This window comes from Gilbertella persicaria (genome assembly GCF_025201335.1).
Source record: "Gilbertella persicaria strain CBS 190.32 chromosome Unknown B0P05scaffold_35, whole genome shotgun sequence".
Classification (NCBI taxonomy): Eukaryota; Fungi; Mucoromycota; class Mucoromycetes; order Mucorales; family Choanephoraceae; genus Gilbertella; species Gilbertella persicaria.
Window position 1 is genome coordinate 261,938 of NW_026251996.1, and position 19,699 is coordinate 281,636.

At 36.4% G+C, this 19,699-nt stretch overlaps 8 protein-coding genes across 8 annotated transcripts; 3 read left to right on the forward strand and 5 right to left on the reverse strand.

The window, feature by feature from the left end:
• Nucleotide 1: 1 nt before the first annotated feature.
• Nucleotides 2–1,762, reverse strand: B0P05DRAFT_495514 (histidine phosphatase superfamily). Its single transcript, XM_051575377.1, has 8 exons — nucleotides 1,550–1,762; nucleotides 1,482–1,507; nucleotides 1,239–1,437; nucleotides 1,118–1,198; nucleotides 914–1,072; nucleotides 449–868; nucleotides 356–400; nucleotides 2–309 (listed from the first exon to the last, which is right to left on the reverse strand). Exons 1-8 carry the CDS (start codon nucleotides 1,606–1,608, stop codon nucleotides 87–89), a joined length of 1,212 nt encoding a protein of 403 aa, XP_051432476.1. The 5' UTR covers nucleotides 1,609–1,762; the 3' UTR covers nucleotides 2–86.
• A 47-nt stretch (nucleotides 1,763–1,809) lies between these two features.
• B0P05DRAFT_552207 (uncharacterized protein) lies at nucleotides 1,810–3,033 on the forward strand. Its single transcript, XM_051579440.1, has 2 exons — nucleotides 1,810–2,587; nucleotides 2,633–3,033. The coding sequence occupies exons 1-2, from the start codon at nucleotides 1,816–1,818 to the stop codon at nucleotides 3,025–3,027; spliced, it is 1,167 nt and encodes a 388-aa protein (XP_051432477.1). The 5' UTR covers nucleotides 1,810–1,815; the 3' UTR covers nucleotides 3,028–3,033.
• B0P05DRAFT_552208 (uncharacterized protein) lies at nucleotides 3,034–5,719 on the reverse strand. Its single transcript, XM_051579441.1, has 5 exons — nucleotides 4,700–5,719; nucleotides 4,437–4,657; nucleotides 4,317–4,379; nucleotides 4,177–4,274; nucleotides 3,034–4,129 (listed from the first exon to the last, which is right to left on the reverse strand). Exons 1-5 carry the CDS (start codon nucleotides 5,313–5,315, stop codon nucleotides 3,040–3,042), a joined length of 2,088 nt encoding a protein of 695 aa, XP_051432478.1. The 5' UTR covers nucleotides 5,316–5,719; the 3' UTR covers nucleotides 3,034–3,039.
• A 134-nt stretch (nucleotides 5,720–5,853) lies between these two features.
• Nucleotides 5,854–6,653, forward strand: B0P05DRAFT_552213 (ferrous iron transporter B). The gene is made up of 4 exons (XM_051579442.1): nucleotides 5,854–5,935; nucleotides 5,991–6,095; nucleotides 6,158–6,469; nucleotides 6,517–6,653. Exons 1-4 carry the CDS (start codon nucleotides 5,875–5,877, stop codon nucleotides 6,600–6,602), a joined length of 564 nt encoding a protein of 187 aa, XP_051432479.1. The 5' UTR covers nucleotides 5,854–5,874; the 3' UTR covers nucleotides 6,603–6,653.
• Nucleotides 6,654–6,655: 2 nt separating this feature from the next.
• On the forward strand, nucleotides 6,656–7,528 carry B0P05DRAFT_475110 (uncharacterized protein; the record flags this gene model as incomplete). Its single annotated transcript, XM_051574820.1, has 4 exons — nucleotides 6,656–6,739; nucleotides 6,791–6,879; nucleotides 6,925–7,064; nucleotides 7,119–7,528. 4 exons carry the CDS (start codon nucleotides 6,656–6,658, stop codon nucleotides 7,526–7,528), a joined length of 723 nt encoding a protein of 240 aa, XP_051432480.1.
• A 356-nt stretch (nucleotides 7,529–7,884) lies between these two features.
• B0P05DRAFT_514512 (uncharacterized protein) lies at nucleotides 7,885–9,160 on the reverse strand. Its single transcript, XM_051575674.1, has 2 exons — nucleotides 9,007–9,160; nucleotides 7,885–8,953 (listed from the first exon to the last, which is right to left on the reverse strand). The coding sequence occupies exons 1-2, from the start codon at nucleotides 9,146–9,148 to the stop codon at nucleotides 7,938–7,940; spliced, it is 1,158 nt and encodes a 385-aa protein (XP_051432481.1). The 5' UTR covers nucleotides 9,149–9,160; the 3' UTR covers nucleotides 7,885–7,937.
• Nucleotides 9,161–9,212: 52 nt separating this feature from the next.
• B0P05DRAFT_200024 (VTC domain-containing protein) lies at nucleotides 9,213–11,658 on the reverse strand. Its single transcript, XM_051573199.1, has 3 exons — nucleotides 10,810–11,658; nucleotides 9,451–10,758; nucleotides 9,213–9,407 (listed from the first exon to the last, which is right to left on the reverse strand). The coding sequence occupies exons 1-2, from the start codon at nucleotides 11,592–11,594 to the stop codon at nucleotides 9,453–9,455; spliced, it is 2,091 nt and encodes a 696-aa protein (XP_051432482.1). The 5' UTR covers nucleotides 11,595–11,658; the 3' UTR covers nucleotides 9,213–9,407; nucleotides 9,451–9,452.
• Nucleotides 11,659–11,850: 192 nt separating this feature from the next.
• Nucleotides 11,851–12,246, reverse strand: B0P05DRAFT_552221 (uncharacterized protein; the record flags this gene model as incomplete). Its single annotated transcript, XM_051579443.1, has 2 exons — nucleotides 11,851–12,075; nucleotides 12,121–12,246. Coding segments are annotated over 2 exons (187 nt in total), but the record flags the coding sequence as incomplete, so codon positions are not given.
• Between the last annotated feature and the right edge of the window lie 7,453 nt (nucleotides 12,247–19,699).

A 19,699-nucleotide genomic window follows, 5' to 3' on the forward strand; every position in this document is an offset into this window, starting at 1 on the left:
TATAGCTTTTTACTTTTTCACTTTTTATTTATTTATTTTTAAAGTCAGAATACTCACACACAAAAAAAAAAAAAAAAAGGTGACACTCAATTACATTCTTTTTCCCAATCCATAGGTATTTGATCTTGTACAATGGCCTTGAATGCTTCTAGAGTACATAAAGTTGGATCTCCTTCTTTATGATTTCCTTTAGATTGACAGCCAGGTAATTTCAATGTCTTTTCATTGTATTTGACACGTACAAAGTGTTGTTGTGTAGATGTCTGTTGAAACAATTCAAACAAGACTGCACTACCAAAAGGTGGCCATCTTTTGAATGGATGAGTATTACTGGTCATTGTATATTTTGTCTTACCTTTGATCAAATGCATTTAATAAGATCAACAATGGTCCTACCGTACTTTAACATGTAAGTAATACTTCAAATCAGTTTATATAGCCCACTTACGTATCATGACCAGAATAGACAGCCAATTTGGTCTTTTCTCTTTGTTCTTGTTTACGTACCATACGATCACGAATGACACCCATCAATCGACCCAGGCCTAATCGACGTACATCAGCAGAGACCATAGCACCATAAAACCATTCCTTGACAACCACATCTTCCAGATCATGTAGTAACTGATCATCTATTTCTTGAGGCAAATCATAGCCATGGACCTTGGCTGCTACCAACGTATCCAGGATACCATTGGCAGAAGGATGACTGGTCAATGAAACATCCTCTACATGGTCCCTTAGACGGTCTGAGATGGACTTGCATTGTTCTTGAGTGAGTTCAGCTACTTTTTGAGTAAATTGTTTGGATAGAGAACGTAGTTTGTAACACATGGGATTAGGAAACATCAGATCGTCTCTTGGATCACTGCTTTCATGGTTAAACAAAAGGAGGGACATAGGGTTTACTTACCGAACCCGAAGTTGGAATCCAGTAAAATCCATAGGTCGCTTGTCTTGAGGATAAAGACCACCTCCTACTAATTGTTGAATAGATTCTTGTGTACGAGGATAATCAGAACTACGAAGATAGGTAGTCTCTTCATCATAGACATCAGGCAGAAACTTTAATCTAAATACCATCGATGAGTCTTTAGAAAACAAGATCATTCCTTACTTGTCAATATAAAATGCGCGAAGATGTTGACCCAATGTATTCATTCGATATCTTCCTAGTGTTGTCAATTGGCCATAGTAACTAATGATATAAGAAGACACGTATCAACAGATAAACGTACCATCCGCCTGAAGGAATAGGGACTTGTTTACTTTCTGTTGTGTCTGTCTCCAAGACTCTTTCGACAGGTACATGATGATGGGTTATTTTTTGTCGATTGAATTCAGCAATAGTGGCAAACATGGATGCATTGGCATCACATAGATTCCAAACAGCAGGAACTAGTTTTTCTAATCGTCTTCTGACAGGTGCACGTTCACCTACATTGGTGGTTAGTGACGTTATAGCGTGCAGAGTGACTTGCCATGGCGATGCACTATTTGCAATAGTCTAATAGGACATGAGTGAAGGATGATATTACGAAATACTTACTTTAATTCCAAGTCATCTGGATAATGTTCTTTAGGAAACTCTGGTAATTTAGCAGACATATATACAAATAAGACAAAAGAAAAAAAAAAAGAGAAGATTCTGGGGAAAACAAAAAGGGATATCAGCCAATCAATCAAATAAACATGACTAAATCTATTCTACATTACTATGGATACAAAAGAATGACGCGTTTCAAACGCGATAAAAATAAACTACGCTATAAAATTTTTCTTTTTTTTTTTCTTCTTTTTTTTTAATAACAAGAGATGGCCACTTTAGATACTTGGACACCTTCGAAACGTCCACTTGATCATGCACCAGATAGTCCAACCATGGAAGAAACACCCATGACGAACTCAGATGATCTTCAACCTACGTCTCATCTTCACCCTTCATCACTTGGCATGTATGCCACACAAGAACCTTTAGTTATCATGGGTTCTTTTCAAAAACCAGTAACATTAGGTCGTGGTGGTGCCTGCACCATCAAGATTGGTAGACGCAACAGACAAATCAGTCGTTGTCATGTCTCGATTGAGTTTAATAAGCTGTCTTCACAGTTTGAATTGACCGTCTTGGGACTCAACGGTGCCTGTGTGAATGATATTCAGTATGATCAACATGCGACAATTCCTTTGAGCGAAAATAGTTTTGTGGATGTCTTGGGTGATCAGTTTTATTTTAGAATACCTGCCATGACGCAAGAGATAAAGAAACAAAAAATAGAACATATACGTGAATTAACGCCTGAACCAGTTGAATTGGAAGAACAACTCGAGAAGAAAAAACAAGAACAACCCAAAGAAGAGCAAGAAGAAGAAGAAGAACCTAACAGAGAACAACCTAAAAAACAAGAAGAACAACAACCTAAAGAAGAAGACTATCCTATTGAATTAGTTCCTGTAGATACTCTCTCTCCTATAGACCCAAAGGAATTGTCCCCTGAACCAGAAAAAGAAGACAATCAAGTGCTTGAAGAAAAAGATCTGAACCTGCAAGATACAACAGACTATGCCGAAGTCATTATTGATGCTCTCGGTAAGTATGTATTCTCTTAACATGCATCGTGACTCATCCAATCAGTCTTCTCTCGTACTTCGTCTATGCCCATCAGTGATATTTGTTCACGTATCTTAAAAGCCAACCCAGTCTATGCTCAACAACCTCGCCAAGTCTGGATAGAGCGTATTCGCAAAGTACTAAAAGAAAGACCCTTCTTTGGTGAAATTGAACGCAAAGGCAAGACAGCCGACGGTTCTCCTAAAGAAAATCTATATTATTACAACAGCGAACTTGATCCTGTAGAATGGCGTCGTGCTACTTATACACAAGTTGGACGCAGTGCTCGTAAATGTACTCTAAAAGACAAACAATACTTTTGGAAGATTCCTCCCAAGTTGGGTCGTCATCGAAGTGCTTATATTCCACCTTCTGCTTCAGAGTTAAAAAAAAAGAAGGACGAAAACACAAAACCTTAATAAACTGTTTATTTAAAGCTTAGCGTGTGTTCCGCTCTTTTCAATCATACAATCAGCGATATGTAAAGCAATGGTCTCTGTTGTCACCATAGGATTGACACCAGAAGCTGTAGGGAAGACAGAAGCATCGGCCACATAGAGATCTTTGACTTCCCATGTCTCACCTGTAGGTTTAACCACAGAAGATTTAGGCGATACACCCATACGGTTTGAACCCATTTGATGTGCACCAAACACAGAAGCACCTTCATGAGGGAATCCATACTTGAGCACCGTCTGTTTCCAGGCCAAAAAGCGTTCATTATCAATCCGGGAGACTTCATCAGGAAGAAACTTGAAGGGTTCAACGCCAAATTGGCCTGTATAGACCTCACGCGCACCTGCAGCCACCAAAATGTTGAGCGATCGTTCAATACCTGCCAGCAAGGACCGACGATCATGCTTTGACAACACATAATCTACAGCAGCATTCTCCTTATCGTCATAACGCACAGAACCAGCCGAGTCTTTATCACGGGCCAAGATCAACAGGGGAGCCATATGTGCATACCGCATCATGGCTTCTTTATGAGCGGCTGCACCGCGCCATTGCATGACAGCAGAGTATGCACCGGGATGTAAACTAGGCACTTCAATCTTGACACCATAGCCATCGCCATCGACGTTTTCAGCAATTGTACTGACAGCTGTCATAATCGACCCTTGGAAAGCACGCACAGGCTTTTCAAAGTACCCCATGGTGATCACACAAGGGTGTAAATGCAAGTGACGACCAATGTGTTTGTTCTTTAGGCCCGAACGTAACAAAATACCAGGCGATTGAAGCGATCCACCCGAGACAACGACCTGGTCAGCCTTGATGCGGATACGACGGTCGTAGTGCACCAAGCATTCTACACCGACCGCCTTGTCGTTTTCGATCAAGACACGAGAGACTTTGGTGCGTTCCATGAATTTCGCCTTGTGTTCATACGCATCGCGGAGCCAAGTGTTCATGGTGCTGTTCTTGATACCTGCACGACAACCCATAAAGCAAAATTCACATGCGTGGGGTTTACCGCCTGTGTTTTGAGGAATGTCAGCCACAGGATAACCGAGCACTCTATATTCAGAGTGTGAGTTTTATAAAAGATAGTTGTATGACTTTACTTGCAACCATCCACCAAGATTTGATTAGGTCCATTGTGCTGAATACCTGCTGTACTAGCCCCAATTCTATCGAACACACGATCCAAGTCTTCTGTAAACTAAAGCCTGTGTTACAATCAAAATTTAAATATCTAACCTACCTTGGGAGACAAAAAGTAAGTTAAGCCTTGTTTAGCCCATTCTTCTCGAACAAAGTGTTGAAGCTAACATGATATGAGTCTTTGCATGATATGTCATGATCCCCCTCTTTTTTTTTTTACCTTGAGAGATGCACTCCAATTGACTGTAGTACCACCACCAAATACACTTCCAGCCAAGCTAGAAATGGTACCTTCAAAACTAGGTGTGAAACCACCATGCTCATAAAGATTTTCAAATGCTTTGGCTTCATCCACAATAAAGTCATTTTCATGATGATAAGCACCTTTTTCAATCACCAAGACAGATTTGCCTGCTTTAGCTAACTGACTGGCCACCACACCTTCATAGCATGTTAGATGAGATATAAATGCGTTTGTCTTACCTCCACCAGCACCACTACCAATCACAATCACATCAAATTCCATATCATCCTCGATTTCATCCGCCGACATCATAGTCAGTCTTTGTGGCACATTCTCATACACTTGATCTCGAACCAGATCAACATATTTCATGGCCCCAGCCAATGCCTTGGTATGAGTCGCATACGCAGGCAAACAAGCCAACGCATGAAATGTCTTATAGATCATACGAAACTTGGCAATACTTGAGTGCTTCCAACCCAACAAGACTTTTTCACGGTCTTGGGCCGAGAGTTGTTTAAATTCAGTCAGATAGCCTGTCAATGCAAAAGTACCTGCTTTTGAAGACAAGACAGAGAGCAGCAGAAGTAATTCTTGACGTTTCTCGGGCAAGATCACATGGTTCACGAAGTTCTTGATGGCGTCCAGGGTTTGGAGTGACGTGCTTGAGTATTGACAGAATTCACGGACTTGATCTTCGGTATGTGTAGATGCGAGTTGTTTGACAAGTGCGTCCTCCTGTGCTTGAGGTAAAGGGGCAATGTAAGTATCGAGGATAGCATATAATACTTCAAGTTGAGTTTCAGTAAACTCGATCTCTGGACAAACACGGAAACGAAAAGGATCAACAGACATGTTGGATAAAGATATAAAAAATACCGAAAAAGTAGATTTATATATCTGTCTGAGACCGTCACATGTTCCTTTTCCAAACTATTCTAAGGTCAAAAAAGCTTATGTTACTCTATATTTTGTACTCCAGAAAAAACCAAAAAAAAAAAAGAGTGGGTTCCATGTACCGAGTATTACTTTTTTGCCTCGCGAAGCGCAGTACATGAATTAAAAGGTCAGTGCGACTAAGGTTATCAACATGCTAAATATGTCTCTTTTTAGGTCTTAATTAATTCAGGTTATACAAGTGGATTGGCATGAAAAATAGACTCTTATTTGTTCGGAGCTTTCCCGATACCAAAAAAAAAGTCCTCCGCCCCCTTGAAACACTGGAGAGAAAGAAAGCGACAGAGGAGAGAAAAAAAAAAAAAAGAGAAAAAGAGAGGCAAAAAAGAAAGAGATACGACAGATGACGTTGTAAATAAATAAATAAATAAAAAATTGGGACTATTTTTTATTTTATTTTATTTTATTTTCGCTTTTCTCTCTCTCTCTCTCTCTCTTTTTTTTTTCTTTCTTTCTTATGTCAAGTACAAACCCTCCCAAGTCAAGAAGAATAGCAGTACTCGGTGCTCGTGCAGTAGGTAAAAATAAACAGAAAATGAATATATCTGCGACTAGAGTGACTAACTCAAATAGGAAAATCATCTCTTGTGATTCAGTTTTGTGAGAACCATTTTGTAGATAGTTATTATCCTACCATTGAAAACACGTTTACAAAGACAATTAAATACCGAGGCAATGGTAAAAAAAAAAAGAGAAGAAAATGGAATGTGAGCAAATATAGGAGGATTAACAAGTATTAGAATATAGTGTCGAAATCATGGATACAGCAGGTCAAGATGAATATTCCATTCTCTCTTCTCATCATGCCACCAGTATGAATGGATATGTGCTTGTGTATTCAATTGCTTCTCGATCTAGTTTTGATATGATCAAGATCATTCGAGATAAAATCCTTGATTTTACAGGACTCGAAAGTGTGCCTTGTGTGATTGTGGGTAACAAGTCTGATTTAAATATTCAGCGACAAGTGACAGTAGAAGAAGGAAAAGAATTGGCTCAACAATGGCATTGTCCTACCATTGAAACATCAGCTAAGCATGATGAAAATGTGTGTAAGTTGTCAAAGAAACAAATAACAAAACTTATGTTGCCTGTATAGCTAAAATCTTTGATTTGCTTATTGCTCAAATTGAAAAAGCCAACAAACCTCCTACAGAAGAAAAAGGGGGTTGTGTTGTTTCATAATAAACGCATTGTACCTGACTTTCTATTTTTTATTTTTTATTGTTTTTTTTCTTATGGCAAATAAACAAACAGATAATTTAGATAGACTTTTACTTGTATTTGTGCATGGATTTCGAGGCACAGATACGAGTTTCAAAGTAACTATGGCAACGAAAATACCGAGACAAAGACTCACCTTTGTTTATTAGGATTTCCCTAATCGGCTTCAAACCATTCTTACTAATACAGTCAAAGCAGACGTGGAAGCTGTTATCTATCCTTCTTATAAAACAGCAGGGTAAAATTATCTATGTATGTTGCTGATACTTACTACAATACTCAGTGAACTAAGTGTAGCTGTTGAGAACTTTTCCAATTGGTTATGCCAACAAGTGTCAACGATCCATCAACACATGCAAAAACTAAACAGTACAGGCAACATCATGATTGTCTTGTTGGGTCACTCCATGGGTGGTATTGTTGGTAAGTGTGTGTGTGTGTGTTTGTTTTCTGTTGGTTCTTAACTGACTTTGTTAGCTGCGGAAACGATACTAAGATTTCATGCCAACCAAGACCAAGCCAACATATTAGGCGCCCATATCATTGGCATGCTTGCGTATGATACACCTTTTTATTCGATCAGCCGCAATTTTGTAGCTAATAGAGCTAGATCAGGCGTCGATCAAGTCAGAGGACTCAACACCTTATGGAACACAGGAGCAGCAACGGTTACAGCAGCCACTGCCACAAGAGCCATCACAGCAGGATCGAAAGCAAACACGAGTGGTAAGAAATGGGGCATGTTGGCGGGTGTAGTAGGTGCTGCTGCCTTGGGTGCCGCTGCTTATCTAGCGCGTGACCAAATCCAAGAGACCATCACAGATGCTTATGATCAATTGACTTTTGTGAGCGATTTAGCTGATATGAATGGATGTGATCAAAGGTAAAGGATATATAAAACTACAAACACACACACAAAAGAAGAGAGAAGCTGATGGTTGATTAGAGTGCGAAAACTATTAGAGATTCCAGACATGTATTTCAAATGCTTTTATGTCCAGTTAAACATACCAGGTCAAACGAGAACATTTATCAATTTGCCTCCTGAAGACTTGTTGTATTTGTTTGTGCCTGTTTTATCACCTGCAGATAATGAAGTGCGAGCCCATACAAGCATGTTTAATCCCAAAAAGACAGATCATTACTATGAATTAGGCAGCGATTCAATATGTTTGATTAATGAGATGGTGGCTCGATATCAACGAAGATACGAAGCATCTCATCTGATTGAAAACTCCTACCATTGATCATATAAACAGCTCTTTATTATTATTATTATTATCATCATTATCATTATTATTCTGGGGCATCTTCAATGGTTTGATGCTTTTGTGTATCATTCCAATCAATCACTTTACCATTTTTAAGTCGCTCAATGGCCTTTCCGATATTCTCAATATGCATCTCTAAAGGAATCGTGTCAGGAATAAGAATAGGAGCCACTACTTGTGAGCGCAATTCCTCAAGATCCATTTGAAATGCTTCCATACGATCCAGCATCACCATCAGTCGTTGAGAAGCTTTACTTCGTTGAGAATCGAATTTAGCCAACAGGGCTAAATTTTCTTCTACAAGAGGTCGACGCATGCCTTGACCCGAAATCATATTGATCAAATCCCCAAACACATCAGGCATTTCTTTCTTTTGATATACTTGTTCTTGAACAGAAATTTCATGCACAGCATACAAATCTTCTTCCAACCTATCCAGTGATCCTTGGGCTTTTTCAATCGTCAGTATCAGTCGCTTGGCTTCTTTTTCGACCAATGACATAGCATATTCATAAAGTGCTCGTAGATCCTGTCGGCTAGACTTTTTAGAGTTGAATTCAGACAATCTTCTTAAGGTATAGGTGTTATAAGTAATCAAGTTATCAATCACCCCTTTTGTTTGCGCCTGTAGACTTTGAATATCTCGGCCAAACCGACGCGATCGTGCTATATAATCACCTAGTTTATCATCCAACAATTGGTGGCTTTGTAGATTGGAATATTTGATCATGGTCTGAAGGTCGCGTGTAGCGAGTTCGACTTGCTTAAGCTCAATAGCAGAGATAGAATCCGCACTTGACTGTAACATACCGTCATAAAGCGATTCTTGTAGTTTCACAAAATGTGAAAAATCAGGCACAGGAGCGTTGTGATGTTGGCATGCTGGTATGTAATGACTAATGAGCTTCATGGGACATACTGTATCAAGAACAAATTCATGACACTTGTTGTGTGCAAAACTCAATAAGCCAATGAGAATAGTAATAGCTGCAAAAACTGAGAAAACTGGTTTCAACATGAACAAAGCTGTCATTAACACATCTAAAGCAACAGTTAGAAGAAAAAATTTAAAAGAAAAAAAAATAGATAGCTACCCAAGCAATGACCCAAGATAGACGCGACTCTTTCAGTAGGCTGTTTTCGTTGAATGAGTGTGATATCATGTTGATTACTTTCTCTGGTTTTATGTTTAGGATGAAGGGATCTATAATGAATTCGTTTCGTACGAAGTGGCATCTTATGCTTGAGAAAATAAAAAAAAAAAAAAAAAAAGAAAAAAGAAAAATAGCATAAATAAACATGGTAACACTGAACTAATTCATTTGAAGAAGCGATGATGTTATTATACAATGGAATATGGAATGAATATTTGTTACAATGTTAGTTGTGAAAACGCAAGTAAAAGTTGATAATAATAGCAGCCACTAATAGTGTACAAAGAACAGCAGGACCCCAAATATCATCATATCGACCCTGGGAGCGATGATTGATCATCCTATGTATTGTCTGAGTAACAAAATAATATAGTATATACACACACTTACCATGATCTCTTTTCAAATCTATACAAGGCATAGATAGCTACACCGCCAGCTAAACCAATAAATACACCACCTACAATACGAGATACATTATCACCAAAATTAAGCAAGTTCAATGCTACTGTCAACAATAGAGCACAGAACTGCAGCCAAGAGAGAAATGTACGCTCATTTGCAAAGAACGTTTTGGGATCTTTTCCTTTCACTTTTTGCTTTTTGACACCCTTTTCTAGATCAAACACGGGCTCGCCTAGTTTTTTTTTATCGTTCGTTGGCATCAACGGACTTTCAGTATGACTGGTATTATCGTTGGACACAGAATACACTTGAGGAACACTTTCTCGAGTCACAGGCTGTGGTATACTTGATTTGGAACTAGTGTCAATGTCGATCAGTGTACATTCCTCTGCTTTGTTGATAGGTTTTAAAGCAGCGGCTGTCTTTTCATCGAGCGAAATAGATTGTCTTTTGAGTTGTTCTGTACTTGATGTGGCAGTTAATGTGTCTGCTGTTAGCTCACCTTCTTTTATCACAGCCTCTGTGTTGATACGTTCTTTTTCTTCAATCATTGCTCGACGATACTGACCATCAATCAAAGGCTTAAAGCTTCGTGAACGAGTCAAGCCGCTATTTTCAGCACGCGGTTTGCGAATATCCACTTTCATTTCAGATAACCACCAAGGAAGCAAAGCCAAATGATCACGATAGAAATGACTTGCCCCATGTAGATACTTTGAGAACCGAGGCACTTCATGGACCAAATGACTTTCAACCAATGAAGTTAACCAAGCTGGAGATGCTTGACCCAAATGTGTCTGAAGCTTTGTTTCCAGCACAGCATAAGGGAAGCGTAACACGTCTTCTTCAGGAAGATAAGAAAAGGGACTATCGATACCTACATCTGTGCGTCTCCAATGGTTGTTTTCTCGACGCTTTTTGCCGTCCAAATGATCTTCACGAATAAATGTTAAATCCGTGTCCAAAGAAATCCTTAGTTTTTGCGAATCTGGCAATTGAAAGGCTGTACGATGATAAAACACACGAAGCATAGGTTCTAATTTCTTTTCTTGAATCGAAGTCTGAACGCCCGTACTGATAAATTCCGTATCTCGAATGATGGTTTCATGTACACCTTGTTCTCGGAGTTGCTTGACAATCTGTTCGGCTGTGTATTGGCCGGACACAAATGTGTCGACATGGTCTTCTTGGATATGGAACCTGTCCTTGACAGATGCGCCATCTAACCAAGCTGCATGATGTGTTTTTCGCTCAACAAATACGTTTTTTGAGTAACAAGGACCATACCTAAAGGACAAAAAATTCAGCTATAAATATCCAAACAAAAACAGAGTTTACCAACGAAAACGGATAGCTTCAGCCATTTCATCTCTTTGAAGTCGGCCAGTATAAAGATCCAGGCTAGGGTTATCTATATACACGCTTGAAACAGCTGAGTCCGATGCCTCGTATTTCTTGTCCTTGTTGAAAACCAGTACGGGCAAATGAAGCATGATCATCGCTTTTACCTCGGTAACATTATCGGGATGAATCCAGTACTTGGCTGTGGCGCGTTCAAATGCGTTTTGGTCTCCTCCTGCTGCACTGTTGCCAGGCGATTGTTTTCCGCGGTTACGACAGATGTCATGAAGAGCAGAGATATAAACAATAGCCACATCAAAACGCTGCTTATCCAATGGTTTCTCTCTTAATTTAATCACATAGTCTTGTTTAAGGTTCAGACCTGTCCAGCGATCGTGCTTTTTAAGGATCTTTTGAACCGCTGTATAGTTGATACGCGTGAATTTCGAGAGATCATTGACATCAAATAAGATGTCAGTCAATGCTTCATCCATGATGCGGTAGTTTGCATTTGAATTCATGATTGGATTCTTTTGAAGTGTTTGGATAGTTCTTTCACAATAAAGGATACGCGCATCAATTTCTGATAGCTTGGCATTGACAAAGTCGTATACTTTACTGAGTTCATTATCCAAAAGATCAATGAAATCTATCTCGTCTCTATTTGTCCAGCCATGATCGAGCTGTCTTGATTTTAATTCTTGTTTCAAAATGTCATAGGCAACATAAGATAATCTCCAGGGCGGAAATACGCTTTGTTCTAATTCCTGAGCAAACTTCATTCAATATTTAGAAAGAAATAAAAGAAGAAGAAACAAAAGATTTAAAAAATTTTTGTACTTTATGTATGGTGGTGATACATAGAAAAAAAAGAAAGTAAAGATCAAATGAACATAATTTACAGAAAAAAAAAAGTGATCGACATTACTCTTTTTCTTAATTATCTTTTATATTGACTATATAACTATTTCATTCTTCTTTGCTTTTTTGCTGTAGAGGCGTACAAGATTATTATTCTTGACATCATTCATGATGGCTTGGTAAAAGAATTTTATTTTTGAATGATGAAGGTTATACAAACCTTTTTGTTGCATGGTGTCACTTACTGTGTAACTTTTTTTATGTTGTATTAAATGATATGCTGTGTTGACCATTCGACGTCACGTTAGTTTCCTAATAAAAAAAAAAAAATTAGGCCTCCTTTATATGTACTCAATGCCGACATTGTCAAAAATGACAAAATAATGATCAATTTGTAAAAAGGTTTAGTAGTATTTCCTCCCCCTTTTTTTAATATAAAGTTTTTAGTTTATCTTTTCCAGTTGATAATATAATGGGTAACGATGTCTTGGGAACTCATGTATTAGGTTAACAAAAAAAAAGTGATAAAGACAGATACTAGTTTGAGAGATGATCAAATAAAAGCTATTCATGCAAAATTAAAACACTAAAAATTTTACATTGAAGATCAATGTTTCAGTATCGTGATATGAATTTCTAACAATGTTAATAAACCTTTTTAAATGACAAATACTAGCTAAAGAAATAGCCCAAGAGACATGGTGCAACAACAGAGGATGTTTCTCTACATGTGATGAGTTGGTTCCTTTTAACCGCGAAGCATCATCGATTCCATTTAACCATGCAGAGAACAATCTAGTTTTTAAGATTGATGCACCTTCTCCATCAAAAAAAGAAATGCAAATTTTTTTGATGCATTGATTTGATGATGAGATCAGGACCTTCAAAAGAACAGACAAAATACACAAGGCTGTGCGATCAAACAAAGACACTACAAAGCCAGTGTATACAGACATACATGCTCGAGATGCTCAAAGACCGTGTTCATTAACATATACGATGTCTTTGGAGTCGATTTGAGCCAAAAGAAAAGGCGACTTGTAAAACTCGGCCAAAAATGTCACAAAACCAAGGGTGCTACTCATGAAAAAAGCTCGTTTGATAACATTTGATTTTTTTTTTTACGCTACAAGACAAAAAATAGAGCTATCAGCAAGCCTAAATACCTAAAATGTGCGTCAAAATCTCTAGTTCTTGATGAATGTGTTTGCTTGCCAATTGTACTACGAAATAATACGATAGGAGCGAGAAACCTGAAGGACACTTTGGCGCATTCTCTCAGAATCTTGCTAGAAGAGTTGGTGCGTTTCTTACATTAAACAAACTGAAATTCAAGATCTACAACTTTGTTCACTGTACCAAAGCTGAATAACTGCGTCTTTATGCAGTTCTAAGCAAAAGCTTGATTTTTTTTAATGATTTTATTTGCCGCACGTATTAGTGGTCTCGAGAGGGACCCACTAAAAGAGGTGCTCGACAATTATTTATTATAAGAGGGTTAAAAGAAACAAGAAGGGTACTACAATTTCAAAAAACAAAGAAATCAAGAAAAAACAAAGAAATCAAGAAAAAAAAAAGAGCAGCTACTGCGAGAAAAGACCTCTCAAGATGAAAGGTCATTTTCAGCAGCTATACGCATAATTTGATAGCGAGTGCTATGAAGAACAGAGAGATAATGGATTGGTTGGTTCTGCATGGTATGGGTCCAATGGGCCTTCCAGATTTCAGAGAGACCGATCAAGGTTACCATGGCTACTGAAAGAGGACAACTGGTTTGAGACCGAATCCGAGAAAAATTGAAAGATGCAAGTGCATCAGAGACTAGATCCAGAGAGGTGCCTGGCCATAGAAATTCCCTGATCAAGGCATCCCAGAACGGAAATTTTTGGGGGCAGCGAAAGAAGAAATGGTACACAGTCTCCTGAAAAGCTTGATTTTTTATGCGGTCGGATGAAGAATTCAAGGTGCTATATTTTAAATCCCGTCTAACAGCCACTCTGTATGTCCTATGTTCATTTACCCCACATGTACATTATAAGGTGTCTATAGTTTTATTTTTGTATAGATTTTAGCGCTCTTGATAGCATGCAGTGTCTTTTATAAGTTCGTGATCAACACTTTTTATATGACATCTAGAGTAAAAATGCTTAAAGCAGGGCTTAAATGCACTATTCTTTGATGCGCCATTGCTCGGCAGCCAGACTACTAGAATGGTCTCTCTTTCTTTTTAGACATCTCCCTTAGAGTTCAGTGATCAAGCGGTACCGTTGATTTGGTAATTGGGTAAATTTTATTTTTTGACTCTGGGGGGGGGTTCATGAGAGGCTCGCGAAGATGAAAAAAAAAAAGTTCATTGAAAAATCTCTGAATGTCAGATTGACCCCATTGTAGGTCTGATCCAATCAATGTAAGCTGAGATCATCTCTAGGTGCTTTTGATGAAAAGAAAGCGAGTTTACCAAGATGAAAAAGGCGGTTCAATTTGAGCATTGCCTTCAAATCTGCATTCAAATTTCATTGCGCACTGTGAAGGGTAGAAAAGAGGCTCTTTCCGGTAGATGTTGACTAGTAAGTTTGCACTCGTTCTTATATTTATCGATAAAAAAATGTTTGTAAGTGATATTTTTTACAGCAAATGACACTTTTAAGGGCTAAGAGAGGAATTTTAGACATGATAAGCAATGGATGTCTTGTACAGGGAGAAGTCGGTGTTTCAGTTGTCGATTCTCTTTAAAAGGTGCATGGACAGGTAGATTTTGCATTACTTTCTTTTTTTTTACAGTAGCATAGAATTTCTAAAGCTATCAAAGACTTATAGCGAAGCTCTTAAGCTTCAGAACTCTTCAATGAATGTAATGGACTTAGATAGCGTAAAAAAATATCAACTTCAGATTATTTAGTAATTTAAAACACCGACGATAATTATGCCGACATGCAAGTATGCCATTTGTATATTCAAATATATATATGTATATATATATATATTTTTTTAGAAAAACGAAAACCATTACTTTAAAATTAACAAAAAAAATTTTTGTAATGAAGAAAAAATAAAAAAAAAAAAGCAGAAAAGTCAAAATTTTTGTTTTAAACCAATAAAAAAGCCTGTTTTTCAATTTCTCCGTTTTGAATAAATAAACAAGTCTACCAGATAATAATTTCATTGTTTTAGTTTAAAGAAGAGATTACTGGTTGGTAGATTCGTTTTTTATTTTAGAATAGGAAGATTGAAAAACAAGCTTTTTTTTAAATTTCAAGCAGAAAATTTCTAATTTTCTGCTTTTTTTTATTTTTTTGTCATTGCAGAAAATATTTTTGATTTATTTTAAAGTAGTGGTTTTTATTATTTCTCAAGAAATATCTTTTTGAGTACACAAATGGCATACTTGTAATTTCGGCATAACTGCCAATATTTTTATTATTTTTGAAAATGTCTTTTTTTTTGTAAGTCCCTTACACTAACCGCAAAGGCCTGAGATGTACGAGCCTTTTCATGATTTTTTTCATCGCTCTAGCTACCTTTTTTGTAGAATTATCGCTACAGCGTAAGTGATGGAAGAAAAATGCAATCGCTGACGCTGTTGTGTATCATTACCATGGTTACTATGGGCGCTATTATGGCTGCTATGGGCGCTATTATAGTGGCTATGGCTGTCGTAATTGCTCTGCTACAATGGCGAACCTAGTCAAAAAGTTGATGATCGAGAGCATTCAACAAAGATTTTGAGTTGCGCTAATACAGTGGCCAAAAATTCTTTGAAATTACAGTCAGCTTATGATATCAGAAAATAAAAGTTATATAAATCTATATAAGTTTTATTAAAATATAACCGATATATTAATCTATAACTGGGTTTTATAAATTCATATAGTGGTTATAATGTCGGAAACATGTATATTATATCAGATAAAACATATTTTTTATAAATAGCTATCTAAAAGCATATATCATCAATAATATAAAAAAAAAACTTTATATTCATTTAGATAAACTATATGGATCTATAGACAAATATATTGGGGTAGATATTTTATATGGATGTAGAATAAAACTTTCTTTTATGATTTTTATTTCAACGCATCAAGGAAAAGGCGAATACTTTATTGTAAATATGCGTGAACATGTAGAAAATTGGTAAGACAAAGTGGAATACTCAGAACCATGGTAATTCCTATGCATAATTGCATCTTGCCGCTATCTTGTCAAAAGTGTAGAATATTGTTTCCTATTTTGGGTATTATTTCAGGGTTTGTTATTGACTTTTATTTATGATTCAAGATAGTCTATAATTTTGATTGGCAGTTCAATGTACCTTAAATCGTTGATAAAAGTTAATCTGAGAATATGATTAGCTATTCTAAAAAAGAAGCTCTCGTCTAAATAATAAAGCCTTTATTTTATTTGTTGTCTTTATTTACAAATTGTTTCGTATTGCTGCTTTAATAGAGTCAAATGTCTTTTGTTAGTTTCTTTTCTTTCTTTTTATCACTTCGTTTATCTTCTATTTATCCTTATCATTGTCTTCTTTTTCATAAAATTGGTTGCAGGATTACAAAGCGTAAGATTTTATTTTCAAATCATATCAGAGTTTTTAACCTGATCAAATAAAGCTATTGAGTTTCTATTGTGTTAAAAAATCTAAAATTCTATTGGTGAACGTAGAGTATTGACAGCTTACTTACTTGGCTATAATCTACTTTGCATTGACTAGTCACTGCTTTGAATTATATGCACTCATTACCACCCAATTATGTGTTTGCAAATTTTTTTTTACCATCTTGCTCTTTTTCTCTTCAATTCAACTTTGTAGTGATACCGATCGAAGTCATCATTTACTTTGGTGATGGTGATTATCGACGAGAGTTTGTCTTTCTTTCCTCAATCAGAACACAGAATATCCCATTGCAGATTTTATTTCTGAAGGATGCTCTTTACCTTATTCAAAACAATTTTTCAGCAAAGAAAATAGACTAGATAAGATAATTAAGCCACTGTCTTTAATTTTAGATTAAACTCTTTCTAGTAAACCTCCTTGGATAATAGCACTAAAATAAAACAGCTTATCTTGGCGCCTGAAGGTATTAAAATGCGCTTATTATTCTATCCTTAACTAATTGAATCACTTAATCTATGTAGCAAGGTTCTTAAAGTAGTATACTAAGGTAAGTTAAGTCAGTAAAAATCTCCGCAAAATCAATGGTCTATTTCTGCATGACAAAGTATATCACTCCGCTCTACTTAGGCTTAGTGCTTTAGCAAGTTTACGTCTACATGCAAGAATAGATTATATGTATACCTGTCTATTTAAATAAAAGCTTATATAAAGACCTATATATATTTATATAACTGTGTTGCAAATACCCTATATAGATTTAAATAGTTCTCTCTTCAGTAAAGACGTTGTTATCTGGTATTATAAATATTTATCGTGGTTCAAGAGAAAAATGCATAATATAATAACGGATTTGTTGTTCTTTGTATAACAGTATATAAAAGAATAGAGTTGAATTGATGCCATATAGAATTTTATAGATTCAGAAAATAAATTTCTGATATAAGATAAAGTTATATAAAATAACTCTCTTGAGGGATAATAATCCTTAATTGTTTTGTAACAATCACGCCTATTTTTTCTGCTCTGCATATGACATATCTTCAAAGCATAAAGATTTATATAAATTTGTAATATTATATGACATGACATAAATCATTTCTAATACTGTAAAACTATATCTGTGGGGTAAAAATTATTATTTTATAAGATAATTTTTGGCCACTGTGTAGTTGCTATTTTGAAAGAGAAGACGTTGTCGACGGCAGATAGCTGCTTTACAAACATGGTTTTTAGCTGCTGCTTGCTTGGTTAGAGTTTGCTAAAAGTTATCCTAGGGAGAGGTGCAGTTAACTTGTGAGCCTGATTTAAAATATAGCATAACAGCCATAAAAAACCATAGATAGTCATACCAAGTACAGCGACCATAACGACGATCGTGGTCATAGAGAGCCATAGCCACTATAATAGCGCCCATAGCAGCCATAATAGCGCCCATAGTAACCATGGTAATGATACACAACAGCGTCAGCGATTGCATTTTTCTTCCATCACTTACGCTGTAGCGATAATTCTACAAAAAAGGTAGCTAGAGCGATGAAAAAAATCATGAAAAGGCTCGTACATCTCAGGCCTTTGCGGTTAGTGTAAGGGACTTACAAAAAAAAAGACATTTTCAAAAATAATAAAAATATTGGCAGTTATGCCGAAATTACAAGTATGCCATTTGTGTACTCAAAAAGATATTTCTTGAGAAATAATAAAAACCACTACTTTAAAATAAATCAAAAATATTTTCTGCAATGACAAAAAAATAAAAAAAAGCAGAAAATTAGAAATTTTCTGCTTGAAATTTAAAAAAAAGCTTGTTTTTCAATCTTCCTATTCTAAAATAAAAAACGAATCTACCAACCAGTAATCTCTTCTTTAAACTAAAACAATGAAATTATTATCTGGTAGACTTGTTTATTTATTCAAAACGGAGAAATTGAAAAACAGGCTTTTTTATTGGTTTAAAACAAAAATTTTGACTTTTCTGCTTTTTTTTTTTTATTTTTTCTTCATTACAAAAATTTTTTTTGTTAATTTTAAAGTAATGGTTTTCGTTTTTCTAAAAAAATATATATATATATACATATATATATTTGAATATACAAATGGCATACTTGCATGTCGGCATAATTATCGTCGGTGTTTTAAATTACTAAATAATCTGAAGTTGATATTTTTTTACGCTATCTAAGTCCATTACATTCATTGAAGAGTTCTGAAGCTTAAGAGCTTCGCTATAAGTCTTTGATAGCTTTAGAAATTCTATGCTACTGTAAAAAAAAGAAAGTAATGCAAAATCTACCTGTCCATGCACCTTTTAAAGAGAATCGACAACTGAAACACCGACTTCTCCCTGTACAAGACATCCATTGCTTATCATGTCTAAAATTCCTCTCTTAGCCCTTAAAAGTGTCATTTGCTGTAAAAAATATCACTTACAAACATTTTTTTATCGATAAATATAAGAACGAGTGCAAACTTACTAGTCAACATCTACCGGAAAGAGCCTCTTTTCTACCCTTCACAGTGCGCAATGAAATTTGAATGCAGATTTGAAGGCAATGCTCAAATTGAACCGCCTTTTTCATCTTGGTAAACTCGCTTTCTTTTCATCAAAAGCACCTAGAGATGATCTCAGCTTACATTGATTGGATCAGACCTACAATGGGGTCAATCTGACATTCAGAGATTTTTCAATGAACTTTTTTTTTTTCATCTTCGCGAGCCTCTCATGAACCCCCCCCCAGAGTCAAAAAATAAAATTTACCCAATTACCAAATCAACGGTACCGCTTGATCACTGAACTCTAAGGGAGATGTCTAAAAAGAAAGAGAGACCATTCTAGTAGTCTGGCTGCCGAGCAATGGCGCATCAAAGAATAGTGCATTTAAGCCCTGCTTTAAGCATTTTTACTCTAGATGTCATATAAAAAGTGTTGATCACGAACTTATAAAAGACACTGCATGCTATCAAGAGCGCTAAAATCTATATAAAAATAAAACTATAGACACCTTATAATGTACATGTGGGGTAAATGAACATAGGACATACAGAGTGGCTGTTAGACGGGATTTAAAATATAGCACCTTGAATTCTTCATCCGACCGCATAAAAAATCAAGCTTTTCAGGAGACTGTGTACCATTTCTTCTTTCGCTGCCCCCAAAAATTTCCGTTCTGGGATGCCTTGATCAGGGAATTTCTATGGCCAGGCACCTCTCTGGATCTAGTCTCTGATGCACTTGCATCTTTCAATTTTTCTCGGATTCGGTCTCAAACCAGTTGTCCTCTTTCAGTAGCCATGGTAACCTTGATCGGTCTCTCTGAAATCTGGAAGGCCCATTGGACCCATACCATGCAGAACCAACCAATCCATTATCTCTCTGTTCTTCATAGCACTCGCTATCAAATTATGCGTATAGCT

Excerpts from the sequence above, each read along its gene's own strand:
- B0P05DRAFT_552207 (XM_051579440.1), top strand. The coding sequence starts at position 1,816 with ATGGCCACTTTAGATACTTGGACACCTTCGAAACGTCCACTTGATCAT. Across the intron at positions 2,588-2,632 it reads AGTCATTATTGATGCTCTCG|TCTTCTCTCGTACTTCGTCT; the intron begins GTAAGTATGTAT and ends TCATCCAATCAG.
- B0P05DRAFT_495514 (XM_051575377.1), bottom strand. The coding sequence starts at position 1,608 with ATGTCTGCTAAATTACCAGAGTTTCCTAAAGAACATTATCCAGATGAC. Across the intron at positions 1,508-1,549 it reads CCAGATGACTTGGAATTAAA|ACTATTGCAAATAGTGCATC; the intron begins GTAAGTATTTCG and ends ATGTCCTATTAG. Across the intron at positions 1,438-1,481 it reads GCAAATAGTGCATCGCCATG|GTGAACGTGCACCTGTCAGA; the intron begins GCAAGTCACTCT and ends CCACCAATGTAG.
- B0P05DRAFT_514512 (XM_051575674.1), bottom strand. The coding sequence starts at position 9,148 with ATGCCACTTCGTACGAAACGAATTCATTATAGATCCCTTCATCCTAAA. Across the intron at positions 8,954-9,006 it reads TATCTTGGGTCATTGCTTGG|ATGTGTTAATGACAGCTTTG; the intron begins GTAGCTATCTAT and ends CTGTTGCTTTAG.
- B0P05DRAFT_552213 (XM_051579442.1), top strand. The coding sequence starts at position 5,875 with ATGTCAAGTACAAACCCTCCCAAGTCAAGAAGAATAGCAGTACTCGGT. Across the intron at positions 5,936-5,990 it reads ACTCGGTGCTCGTGCAGTAG|GAAAATCATCTCTTGTGATT; the intron begins GTAAAAATAAAC and ends TAACTCAAATAG. Across the intron at positions 6,470-6,516 it reads TAAGCATGATGAAAATGTGT|CTAAAATCTTTGATTTGCTT; the intron begins GTAAGTTGTCAA and ends TTGCCTGTATAG.
- B0P05DRAFT_552208 (XM_051579441.1), bottom strand. The coding sequence starts at position 5,315 with ATGTCTGTTGATCCTTTTCGTTTCCGTGTTTGTCCAGAGATCGAGTTT. Across the intron at positions 4,658-4,699 it reads TGGTAGTGGTGCTGGTGGAG|GTGTGGTGGCCAGTCAGTTA; the intron begins GTAAGACAAACG and ends CATGCTATGAAG. Across the intron at positions 4,130-4,176 it reads ATCTTGGTGGATGGTTGCAA|AGTGCTCGGTTATCCTGTGG; the intron begins GTAAAGTCATAC and ends CTCTGAATATAG.
- B0P05DRAFT_200024 (XM_051573199.1), bottom strand. The coding sequence starts at position 11,594 with ATGAAGTTTGCTCAGGAATTAGAACAAAGCGTATTTCCGCCCTGGAGA. Across the intron at positions 10,759-10,809 it reads GAAGCTATCCGTTTTCGTTG|GTATGGTCCTTGTTACTCAA; the intron begins GTAAACTCTGTT and ends TTTGTCCTTTAG.